Source organism: Myripristis murdjan, chromosome 13 (genome assembly GCF_902150065.1).
Source record: "Myripristis murdjan chromosome 13, fMyrMur1.1, whole genome shotgun sequence".
NCBI lineage: Eukaryota > Metazoa > Chordata > Actinopteri > Holocentriformes > Holocentridae > Myripristis > Myripristis murdjan.
The window spans coordinates 32,809,632-32,823,211 of NC_043992.1; the positions used below are offsets into that span (position 1 = coordinate 32,809,632).

At 42.0% G+C, this 13,580-nt stretch overlaps 1 protein-coding gene across 1 annotated transcript in view; it reads right to left on the reverse strand.

Annotated features, from left to right (window-relative positions):
* The window catches only part of dph1 (diphthamide biosynthesis 1), a 69,427-nt gene that overhangs the window by 21,866 nt on the left and 33,981 nt on the right, over positions 1-13,580 (reverse strand). Inside the window, exon 4 of the mRNA XM_030067598.1 lies at positions 8,206-8,327. Within this exon, the coding sequence (XP_029923458.1) occupies positions 8,206-8,327 (122 nt within the window). The remainder of the gene's footprint in view (positions 1-8,205; positions 8,328-13,580) is intronic.

Genomic DNA, 13,580 nt, shown 5'->3' on the forward strand with positions numbered 1-13,580 from the left:
TGATACATTTATGTGGGAACACACATGCACCAAGCAGTAGGCACAGCTCATACCCCTGTGATGTAACTGAAACTCATTTTGTGTGGGTCTCCAGCTCACGCAGGAACTGATGCAAAGACTTAAATTATTTAGGGAAGGAGAGGGACACATGCGATTACTATTAATGCCATTAATTTCACAGGCCATTTACTACGCGTCCGGGCCTGGGAGAGGTAGCTAGAGACATGCAGAGTTAGAGGCGGAGAAAAGTGGAAGAGAGTCCAAGAAAACGGCGGAAAGGGCACGACTAAGGGAGAAAAATGATTGTTGGTGTTGATCACCATAATTATGGTTCCTCTTGTGTTACATTCAATTTGCAGATCATGAACAAGAGGCGCTTTTTTTTAATTATGATTACGCAAATGGCCAATTATGGCGCAAATGTTTTTGAGCAAGTGCAGTACACTTATATGGCCTCGATGAAAGCGAGACAGAGACAGATAAGGGGATTAAAGCGCAACGTGGGGAGGGAGGACTGGAAGAAATAGAAGGTGAATAGAAAGGGAGGACGGAGAGAAAACGAAGCGCTGGAAGATACACATCTTGACAGAGGATCGGCGACAGCGGGAATAGAAATGGGTGCGAGGAATGAAGAATCCCCATGTAAGTAGGCTCGAAAACACACTGGAATTCAATTTTGAGGTTGGGCGGGGATTTAATATATACTGTATATATACAAAAAGATAGGAAATGGAAAAAAGAAGAGAAGAAAAAGGATTGGGACAGAGGTGTGTGTGTGTGGCTGGAAAATGGGGGCAATTAGCTGGCACCGGGAGTGATGAATGGGCTGGGATCTCAGCAGAGAAGGAAGATAAAGAGTGGAGGAAAGCTGGATAGGGGGTTTGAGGCTATGGCCACAGAAAGCTGGGTAAATTTTAAAAAGCTGCTTTGGTGTTCTATACACACTACACCACACCACCACCGCCGCTAAAGTCTCCAATCGAGCATGTACAAGCATACAAATATGGCCACGCTTGATAATAGGCCGCAACCTAGATCAGGGTCCAAAATTAACAACATTTACAAGTGAACTGCAGGCAAATTTGGGGTTTTGGCGGGTAAATAAGTTGGGATCAGCAGCCAGGTGGACAGTAAATAATTTGGAATTACGTCACTGTGTTTTATATGCGTACCGACTTAATGTGACCCTCATTGTCCACCATACCTATCATGGCGTCAGTCGATCAAATCAAAGCTGCTTACTATTCAGGGTTGCCAAGTCCGCGTTTTTTCCGCCAAATTGGGCTACTTTTTAAGTGTTGCCGCGGGTAACAAATTTTGTCCGCGGGTTGGGCTTGGGCAGACATGAATAAAGATTCATATTTTGAATGACCAATGTTTATGCACAAATCCTGTCAAACCAATGACCAATCACATCATCAGCACCACTCGTGCCCAGTGCCTGTCAGCTGAAGTAAGGTATCCCATATTATATTTTAAGTTCTGATATACTGTAAATTAAATAGGTGAAAGAACTGTTTCAGGAAATTGCCTTTAATGTTTATGGTGTTATTTTATAGATATTATAGTGCATTTTGCAATAATAGCAATGCTGTTGGACTTTAAAAGCAACATATATGGATTTTTATGGGCATATTTTGAGTTCTGGTATTGGGCTGATTTTTGGGCCCTTTTTATACCAGGTTGGGCGGGTTTTGGGCTGGTTTTGAGTTGCTGTTTGGCTGCTTTTGTCTCACAGACCTGGCAACCCTGTTACTATTCTTTGGCGCTTTCTACACCATGTCTATGCTTGTGCCCTAAGAAACATCTACGTTACACGTTATTAGAGATGTGGAGAACACTTCCTGGTGTTCAGCCACCAAAAAGAAAACATGAAGGCGAAGAGCAAAGTTGCTGTGCGAGGCGTCGTGTGAAATGATGCAAGAGCCTCGAGATCCCGGCTAAAATATGAAGCTCAAAACCACAGCATGTAAAAAGTGCATCATGTAGTTTTGTAGGCGGTAACGAATATTTGTGGCTGGTCAATCGTCTCAGACTACCTCCCTTTGGTGGATGAGCCAAAAAGTTAATTTTGGACCTTGACCTAGATCATGACAATCCTACGTCAGCGTTTTCAAAAAGCCTCATTTCCCCTTCGACACTTCAGCTGCACACTTAAGAGGGGGGGTTTTGAAAAACTGTATTTGACTGAGTGGAAAACGCTGGCTTAGTGTGGACAGAAGGCCAAGCGGTGATTTAAAATTTCCCCAGCTTAGTGTGGACAAGGCGCGAGAGGTGAGCTTCGCTGAAGGACATGAGGCTCAAAGAGAGTTGTTGTGTGTGCGCGCGTGTGTGTGTGTGTGTGTAAGGGTCTCGGTCAGCCTAAGAGTTGAGACTAAGACATACGGCTGTCTGTTGCTTGTTTACAGGCACTTCCAAAATGTAAAGGGCAAAGTGAAGTGGTATTGATCTGCCCTGTGATCACATTAGTGTGGTAGCCTGAGAGCACTTAGCCCCTGCAATTAGAGGCACAGTCAATGAGATGGACAAGACTCGCATGCTCCATCAAAGTTTTTATTTGTCTGTGTGTTATATCTAAGGTCGCTCAGCGCACTTACTTAGTAGCACCTGTATAAACAAAGACACAGATCGAGACAATCATTGCAACCAGACACAGAAAATATAGTAAATAATAGTTTACTGGCCTCAGTCATAAATCATACAATAGATTTCATCTTAAATTTTGCATTTGGAGAACTGCGTGAAAACTTCAGCAGCTATTATTTTTTACTGTTTTCTCTTCTCTTTTGCCTTTTTTATTTGGTATGAACAGAAATCAGCCTTTGTGCACGATGTGGAGCAGTTTTGTGTGATTAAAAGTCATGATTAGCAAGTATCTCTCACACAATCATGAATCAGTCATGAATAACATCCACTTTATTTGAATGCAATCAACTACGATGGATGACGACAAAAATGTTAATTGTTCACAAATGTCCTTCAACTGACCTCAGCACACTAGAACCCCCAAAGCATTTTTGCATCAGCACTGCTTTCTAAATTTATGAGAAAAGCAAGGCAACTCATCTGTTACAGAATTACAGGGTCACTGAACTGCACATTTTATTTGCACATTTTCCACATACCTTGTTGTTTTAGTGGCAGCACTTTTCTCAAAAATGAAAGTAAAAATAAATCTGGGTAGGCATGCCAATAATGCAGTTGTCAGTGATAATGATTTAACTCTCAAGTCCAATTATAAAAATATAGTTTTGTGTCAGTATAGTTTTGTTTTGAGTCATGTAAAGGACAAAGAGGACCCACCAAGTCAACCTATTTCAGCCCATCAGTGCCCAAGAGGAAGCGAACGCATGGAGGCAAAAACAGCGCTGGTGAATAAAAGTTTGCATATGGATGTCACTTCTTCAACTGGTCCAGGCAGAAATCAGACGGAGGAGAAATGTAATTTAAAGAGAAGCTTGACTTACATCCCCTCCATTACTGTTAACTCATTTAAGCTTAAAAACCACAACTTGTTCACTTCTCTAGAACCATTAACCTTAAAAACTTTAATTTAAGGATACAACAAGAAACCTGTGCTACACAAAGCGGTGGACCAAAGGCCAAAACAGGCTGCTAGTATGATGTCTAAATTTCTTCTATATTATGCATATCCGTTTATGGGAGTTTGTCTGGACAAACCCTAACCCTAACCGTTAGATTGAGTTCATCATGTTCATCACCTTTTTGGCAAAGTAGTTGTCATAAGACACACTCATTTTGACCAATGAGTGTGAAAAGTTGGCCGAAAAGTTCAGCCTTGACCCCTTACCAGCTTTCACAACACGTTTTGTTACATCACACAGACAAAACTACAAAACTACCACCCAGTTAGTGCTAAGCCCCGCCCCTTTAGGCAATACTGCTGTCATAGTACATGCACTTTTGGCAAAGAAGCATGGGAATAAAACATCCTCTCATTGTCATTATTATTATTATTATTATTATTAACATTATTGTTTATTAGTCCGTGTGCCTTGACCCATTAGTCAACCCCTACACCGTTTCATGATGTCATATGGATGCATTTGGAAACTCTGGTCCTGTTTGTGCTCAGCTTCGCTGAGGCCGAGTTTGATGTAAATCCGTCTCCTTGTTTCTGCGTTATGCTGCATACAGACTGACAGAGAGACAGACAGTCAGGGGTGATCACACCGCTGCCTTCCGGAGGTTTCACCTGCTTTGCTATGGTAATGACATATTTTTGATTTGGGGCACACTATAAGTTCCATGATTTTTTTTGACGTATTCGGGTGGGATATTGACATCCACCAAATTCAGTAGTTATTTGCCCAAAAGGAGGTGTCAGTTTCAGATACCAAAGCAGTTTCTCCTCTGGGACACTGTCTGCTACATTACATATTAAACTGACAATTGATATTAGTTTTCAGCCAACTTCTTTGAAAAGGGGATTACCATATGCACAGGTCCTAAGGTTAAAACGAATCTGTAATACCCACTTAGATTTTGAAAAGGAAGCCTGTGTAATGTATGATAATTTTTTGCAAAGACACCATGCTAAAGAATGGCTGGATGTAGCCCTAGGCAAGAACCTGTAAAATGCATGTGGGACCTAATCCTTCAGATACTTCTAAAGACGAGAAATCACATTCATGTGCATGTATAATTACTTACTCTACTGAGGGTCATGACTTTCAACGGATCCTTCGAAACGACTAGCATGTGTTGCAGTCTGACAATGGTAAAACTAACAGACAAGTTCAAAACACAAATCATTATACCTAAGAGCGCCATTAGCAAAGGAGATGGAAAATCTCCTGTTGCAAGTCACTTTCATTCTCAGAGCTATCATTTTGTGCAACAGAACAATTCAAAACATGGAAGTAATTCAGGGAGGTAATATTCATAAAATGCTCCCTGTAAGTGCCTGCAGGTAGACCAATTACATGAGAACATTACGTCCATGGGTATTACATGAGGAACTGGTTTGGACATGTTTTCTTTTCTTAATCATTTTCTTGGCTCGAATACTGAGTGTCCTTGGTCTATTTTCCCCTGTCCATAATGTGTATAAACAAGATGGTTATGACAAATCTCCCATAAGAATTCTATTTCTGGAGATTATTTCCTACTCATCCATCTGTTAATTTTAGCCATTCATCGTATTCTTATGCTCTTCCTGGGACATTTTACATGATGCTTTTCTCATTTGACTGAACAGATATTGGCCATTGAATAGCCTGCTTTTGTAATTTAATGAACAAATCTGAATTTTGGGATTTATTTCATAACTGATATATAGAAAGCTTTCTTTATTTCTTGCTCCTGATGTCTACAATAAATGGATGAGATTTGGTGATGAAAACATCTGGGTCAATGCTGCCACATCTTATTGGCTTATTTCCTCATGTATTATCCAGGTGTGTCTCTTCTGTTTGAGAACTGATGATGCTGGATAACAACACATCTTATTGTCACACCTGTGTGAACAGTCACCTCTTGCTCTGATAAACTTCAAATTGCGTTGCACGTGTCTGGCCTGTATTGATCTTTTGCAACTCATCGTGTCTCTAGACTAACAATTCACACCAGTGCCACCGGGTTTTTCAGTTTGTGGCACCAGCACCTCATTTGGTCAGAACAAAAAATTGTCATGGCACCAGAGAACTGAGTCATTGCATGTGAGATTTGTTAGCCACTTCTTGGCGTTGAAAGGCTGCTGCCAGGGGGGGGCAGCTCCACCGGCGATGCATCTCTCCCGACACTGTATGTGTTTCTGGCTTTTGATATGAAGTTTGAAGGTCTCATGTTTAAACTGTTAAACTAAATTTTGAGTGCCCCCAAAAAATTGGCTTGCACTGTTTACAATAAAAAAACAGTACATATGCTTGCTCAGTTTATCATACTGCAGCCAGCTCCTCTTTCTTTCTTTCTTTCAAGTCACACTGGTGCAGCCCATTCATTTTTTTAGTGACACTGGACTAATTTTTAATTGCATATGCAACTAAATTGGTCACAGTCTGACATCCTGCCTGTGCATCTGTGTTATACTGGGAAAGACCGCTCAAGAGCACAAACCATTTTCATACTTTTCCATGGACAGCAGTGTATTCATATAATGCCATTGTCAATAATAATGTTCTCTATTTTGTGAGTCCAACAGAAAAATGATTTCTTATTTCACAGTTTTATTAGAAAAAAAGGAACCTGCAAAAATGAAATGTGCAGCATCTAAAAGTATGGGGAAATATTATGCCATTAACAACATCAACAACAACTACAAAAGCGGTGTGTGGTATGTTACGCTGACCATATTGCACTGCCCTAGATTGAGCTGCTTCATGATGACTAACAGAAAGATGACAAGAATTGTAAAAAGGAAAAAAAGGGGGGAGAGCGGGAGGGACTGTCTCTTTATGAGTCACTCGGGGCACAGTCTCTTTAATCTCCCACAGGTGTATGACATCCTGGGAAACAGTGCGGATGATGCTCACCAGCATTTGAAGTACGGCTGCCATGTACCCAGTCCTTCCTATCACCTCCACACTGTAGTGTTTACAGTACGGTCAGGATGTCCTCCAACGTGAGAGATGAAGGTCACTGTGACTCGGACTGGCACTCTTTGGAAACACTGAGTTGCTCAAATTTCTCTGAATATCTCCACCCTCATTTAATATCCGGCTTCATAATTCAGAAAGAATCCCCTCGATGCAACTTCAGCGTCGCGAATCTTAAATATTCCTAAGACTGGTATCAATCTCATGGTACAAGCCTTTGCTTTTATCGGGCTCTGCCGAGCGCACTAATGAATTTACACCACGTTTGTCCTTTTGCAAACATGGGCACACCCTCACACGGAGAACTGGCACTAACATTTATGTATGTACGCCCACACACTCACACACACACAAACACAAAGAGCAAAGAGCGCTGTCAATGTATTAATATTCTGTTGGCCATTTCTGGTATTTGGGAGAGGTGAGGCTGCTCTGGCAGGGATATATCAAAACTATTGATTTAGCATTTCCTCCCATGTTCAGTAACAGACAGACAGCGGGGGTGAGGGTGAAGGTCCTCAAGGTTTTCAAAGGACGGCTCTAATGCATGTTCCCAATTGATCTGCTTGGTAAATGTGCTGTCTTGGCTCCAAAGGTCTTCTATCCCTTCCATGCTAGAGCTAGGCATGCCGCACTAACTAGTTACGCCTTCAGCTGATCGATAGCTCCGTCTGTCTGTCCGTCTTTGCTCTGCTTCTCTTTTCATGTACCCGCTCTCAGAGGGTTGGAGTCCTTGATGCTTGCTGTTTCTCTGTGTGGTACAATTGTTACTGAGCTGAGTGTGTGAGCGTCTCTGTGCAGAGTAGGGCTGCAGCTATCGGTTACTGTAGCAAACAAGTATGCAAACAATTATCTCACTGATTAATCGAGGAATTGGTTAAGAAATACTTTTGAGTTTTATTAAAAAAAACAATAATAAATGCATAAAAAAGGAAAAAAATAGGTTTCTTAAATTGAGCATTTTTTTTTACATATTTTATTTTATTTTATTTTATTTTATTTTATTGCATATTTGAACAATAAAAAAACATCATCTTTCCAAACAAAACCTATTTAATGCACAAACCTCAGTTTTAAAAGAAACATATTTTTTGAAATGCAAAAACTACTGACACAGTATTTTTACAGTTTTAACCTTGGAGTCTAAGGCCTCTTATAACCCGCACGACATCATTTCACTGAACTTGGTGCCGAGGTGAATGAGGTGAATTACAACACATTGACAGTCAAGCTGCTGTTGTGGTATGCAGGTTGGAAACAATGAAGTGTGTCGTCTTTTTGTCGAAGTTTGAAATGTTTAGACACTTTCTGCCGTTTTCTAGGTGACCCTACCTCCTCTTGCTCTTAGTTTGTGTCTTTTCCTCACTCCTCCGTCTCACTACCATGGTTTACAACTTGCGCAGTCAAATCACCTGTTTGTGTCACAGTGATAATCATCCGTCTGCTGTTTGGAGTTCTATGGATGAAATGAAGCTTCAAAGCAGAAAATTCGAATTGAGGATTTTCAGTAATCCAATTTATGCAAGTTCCTCAAGGAATTGTTTCAGCCCTAGCGCAGATGGGGAGAGACAGACAAATAAACTGGATAACTGACCGACAGAGACTCGCACAAAGAAAAAAAAAAAGAAAAAAAAAGACAGAGACTCACTGAGACAACTGTGGCCGTAGTGCACCATGAAATCGGCTCCCAGGGCTCGGGCGGTGAAGTCGTCCACGCAGCAGGCGCCGTACGTCACATCCCCCATCACGACAGTGTCTGCCTCTGTGAACCTGGGTGGCATGCACATCGACATTAATCAGTACAGTCATAACCCGTATGCACCTACTGCTATTCATTACCATGGCAATCAATACCCACAGCATGATATGCCTGGTGTCATTATGAAAGAGTGGAATAAGATCAATCCCTCGGCCACTTGCCACAGACAGAGTGCACTACAGTAGCTAACAGGATGTCAGTCAATGACACACTTGCACGGTAGCAGGTGACACTCTGTTATTCTATTCCTCTTAATGACCGACAGCCGATGGCCCTGGTGCAGCGGAAGCTAGTTGGCAGATACAGCTGGGGCTGTGTGATATGGACAAAATCTTCTATCACGATATGGATAATTTCAGATGTTGACGATGATATATATGTATTTGTCATGGTGGATTTTCTGTACATTTGATGGAAAAAAAATCGTCTATACAAAGTAACAACAGGTACCATGACTACTTTCTGATAATTCTGTGAACTAAACACAAAATGAAAGGCTCTTTCTCTTTTCTCCTTTTGTTTGGAGGCGACATTGAACAGAACTCAGGTTCGCTTTTGCTTTTAACACTTGTCTTCCGCGTAGCTCGCATCTTTCAGCTTTCCCTGTTCTGCCTGTCGTGGCTCTTCTGTAAGTGTTTGAAAAGGTTTGTTGTGTTGGGAGTCCGACGTGGGAACCCGCCTGTGGCATGGTTTGCAAAGTACCGTTTTGTGGTCAGTGTCAGATTTCTTATATCCAACACGACTGAAGGACCTCCCCCCTCCCCTCCCGTTTTTGAGGTACAAGTTCCTCATCTTGTCTTGGTCGCGCTGAGTCCTGCTCTGTACTGGAGTGTGTGGGGAGTTTTGTTCAGTGTCCCGCTCCTCTGTGTATTTTTGTTTTTTGGGCCCATGTGTAGCTATGGTGCATTCAAGACAACGACACTGCAAAAACTCAAAATCTTACCAAGATTATTTGTCTTATTTCAAGTCAAAAATGTCTTATTACTAGTCAAAATATCTCATTACACTTAAAATAAGACATGATCACCTCAGAAATAACTTGTTTTTAGACAATTGTCTCTTGTTTCAAGTGAAAATTTGCTTGAAACAAGTGAAAATTTGCTTGTTTCATTGGCAAAATTTGTTTCTTGTTTCTAGCTAATTTTTACTTATTTCAAGTGAATTTTCACTTTTTCCACTGGCAAATTTTGCCAATGAAACAAGCAAATTTCTACTTGTTTCAAGTGAATTTTCACTTGAAACAAGTGAAAATTGTCTAAAAACAATTTACTTCTGAGGTGATCATGTCTTATTTTAAGTGTAATGAGATATTTTGACTAGAAAAAAGACATTTTTGACTTGAAATAAGACAAATAATCTTGGTAAGATTTTGCGTTTTTGCAGTGTAGGACCCCTGACTCAGTTACGTAAAATAATGCCCTAAAGCGGCTTTGCGATGACAGCAGTAGAAACATTTTTCTTCTGTCCCACAATACATACTGTCATGTGGCACAGCCCTAGATACAGCCGTGTCTGACAGGCATCAACAGGTCACCAGTCAGTCTGGCAAGAGGAGACACCAGACAAGGAGTGCTAGGGCTAGCAGACATAAGCAGATTAAGGTTGGTAGGGGTCTTGGCCAGACTATCCCTGGCCCGGATTTAAAGCACATCTGGCAGGGAAGAGGACAGAGAGTCTCAGCAACAGATACACAGAGTGTCTGCAGCATTAGAATAAAATATTTAGGCTAGACACACCATGCCACAAGTAGGCTGCGAGAGTGTCACAGACCATGGGGGCCAAATGTTCCACTTTTGGGCTTTGACAGAAAAAAAGTTAATGGCTTTCTTGAGTGGAAAACTACCAAATTACGCAGGCGTCTGTGGACCTAGATCTGTTAGAGTGAAGAGCCAATCTCACTGTAGAAAAAGGAGCTCTTTCGTTTATTGCCCTTTCTAGACGAATAAAATGCTAAGTAAACCCATAAAGGCTAAGTAAAATGAATGAAGGCTGAAGGTAACAGGGAGGAGGTGCAAATGAATGGAGGCCTGACACGGCAGAGCAGGACAGATGGGGAGATGAGGGGGTGGGTGTAAATGGTGGTTGTTGCCAGGTATTTGTGGCTGTATTCTGACAGATTTAGGCTAGACAGAACAGGTAGTATACAGAGGAGAGAAAGGGCTTGGGGAGAAGACAAAAGTGATAAACATAGACGGCTGCAGACAGAACAGAGCAGCATCTGTACCAACCAACAGACTCTCAGTAATGTGTCTCCTGCTGCCCAATCTCTCAACCCGCATCCACTCTGTTTGTTCCTGTGCCGAGGAGTCCGTTAGACTTTAACTCTTCGCAAGGGGGGGGGTTCAGACGAAGTTTCAATTCAACCTTTCCTCCCTCATTTTTCTCTGTTGCAATCCCTCATTTGCTGCCTCTCTGAGCACTTCCGCATCATCCCCTGGATTTCTTCGATGTTGTGTCTCTCTCCTCTCCATCTCTCTCTGCCTATTTCCTGGTCTCTTCTCCTCTAATGGCTGCTCTCATGTGGAGGACAATACAGGCCAGCTGAGCCCAGGAAACACACGGCGGACAAATAAATAAATATTTGCCTTCGACGATTTGATTAAATTATCCTCTCTCTTGTCAAGGCCTTCATTTTGTGTGTGTGTGTGTGTGTGTGTCTGTATGTACTTTGTGCATGTACGCATGCAGCTGACAGTGGGACGGTGATAACAGATTACTAAAAATCACGTTATCACTTAGTTAATGTTTGGGGTTGCACTTTTTTTTTTTTTTTTTTACCGTCTCTGGGTTGCACAAACATGCATTGTTGCAGCTAAAATTATACAGCCTGCCCACCAGAATGTAGGAAAAGTATACCCTGCAATCCACCACAGACGGTGCAGCAGCATCTACAATGCAAAATACAGCCCTGCAGAAGATTATTGTATCTAATCAACCATCTATCTGCCAGAAACACCATTATCACGATCTCAATGACTGTGCACATCTCATTATTTCCAGTGAGTGAGTATACTGAAATTTCTCCGGTAATAAATGCAAGGAATCCGATTAGGAGGCCCATATGAGATGTGATGCTACCGGGACTCAGGCAGAGTAATTACTGGGCAATGCGGAGTACCATATCCCACTGGGAGAGAGGGAGAGATAGGGAGGAAGGAATGTAGGAGAGAAGTTCATCGAGAGAGAGAAAGAGAGAGAGAGAGAGAGAAAGAGAGATCAAGTATCAGCATCCACCAATGTCAACTGAAGTACAACATTCCCAACGCACCCTATCTCACACAGGGTGTATGAGCTGTCTCTACATATGAAACACCATTTTCTTTCAACGCCGCGTTGTCTCCATCCCCTCATCCCTCCCTCTTTGCGCCCCCGCCTTCCTCTCTCGTCTAAATTGCTTCCCAGTTTCCTCGATACGTCAGCTCTGGTTTTTGCCCAATCTCAGCCTACCCAGCTCAACCACTGCAACCGAAATGTCATTAAGATGTAATTAAGATGGTGGAGAAGCTCATGAACTCAATAACAGCCCTTGTTAATTAGCTCTTTAGCATTGCCGCTCAATATGTGTGATACACTGCTCACTGATTTGAGTGTTTGTTACGAAAAGCGCTACAATAACGGGCAAAGTGCAAAGAAAAGTCAATGACCACACTGGCATATGCGCGCACAGACACACACACACACACACACACACAGACAAATACTTAGAAAAGCATTAGCTATCAAAAGATGACTGTTTCACAGCAGGTGAGTTACTTATTGATTGCATGACTAAACGGTCCAGTATTGTCTGAGAGCGGCAGGGCAGGCAGGAAAGCAGACTCATTCACTTCCACAGATCCTTTCAGGAGGACGGTGGGAAGTGTTAACAAGAATTCCATCATGCCAGCATTGGAAAGGGCCTTGTTGGCAACGGTGGAGTGCATCGGCACACAAGAAGCCATTACCAACAACACTTCTCTGTTGATTAAAATTAATAGCCATTCTTTAAGCAATAGGCTTGTATTTTTTTTTTTTTCTTGGTTGGTTGGTTGGGCAGCCACTGAATGAGGGATGTCAGTTTCCTGCAGGTAGTTTTTGTTTTGAGATTAGCTTCACTTCGAGGCCCATTCCAAGATCAATTTCAGCAGGTGGTGGCAGTTTAAATTTTTTTGGATATTTATATGGACATTTATACCATGATACACTTCACAGACAGTTATGCTGTATTTGCAATTGTAGTTATAGTATTGCATTATTTTCAGACATGCTGAATAATGAATTTCCATGATATTTACACTTTTTCTTGCAGTACAGGCAATTTTCCAGCGTGTGTGTGTGTGTGTGTGTGTGTGTGTGAGTGTTCTACACATTAAGTTCTCCAACACAACCACACAGTCTTCTACTATTAGTGACCGAGAAACTCCACTGGAGCAGTCGGGGGTGAGGTGCCTTGCTCCAGGGCATCTCAGGGGTGGTTGCTGGAAAAAGGGGGGAGCTTCTTCAGCCACTTTCTCTGCCCCAAATTTCCCCAACCTGTCTGAGCATCCGAAGCAGTGATCCTGCAATTACGTGCCCCCTTCCCTAATACGTAAGCAACTGCTAATGCAAAGGAAACGCTGCATGGTTCAAGCACTTTGCTGTCATATAAATCCTGTCATGTTTCACTGTGCTGATGTGCAGAGAGAAACAAACACCTGTGAGCAGACTGAAATAAACTCTCCTGAGCTTGTGCTCCTGCATGACACTTTCATGGATGGGAATCTGGGATTTGATGCATCTATTAGTGGAAAATGTTTGGAGCAGTCATTTTCCTGTCAGGCTGAAATTTTATAGCATTTCATATACATTCTTTGAATGGTTCTACCTTACATTGCTAATTACTGAGCTTCTCATCCCCACTTTTATGTAACATTAACACTCTCCGTCATGTGGGTCAGACCCATTAAGGTAATGTATGTTCTCCCCATGTTTACATGGCTCTCCACTGGGCGCTCTTTTTGCTTCACACTCTGAAGACATGCAAGTCAAGTGAATTAGAGACTCTAAATTGGCCGCAGGTGTGAGTGTGAGTGTGACAATATATCTGTGTTAGCACTGTGATGAACTAGGGGCTGCTTTTTGCCCACATACACTCCAACTGGTTCCAGCCCTCCCATGACACAAATGGGATTAAGCCGATAAAAACAATGAATGCAGGGTGTCTACAGGTTTCAGATAGATAAATATAATGCTTTTCAAGAACTAATTAAGACAGATTTGAACAAATTTAAGACTTTTTTTGACAA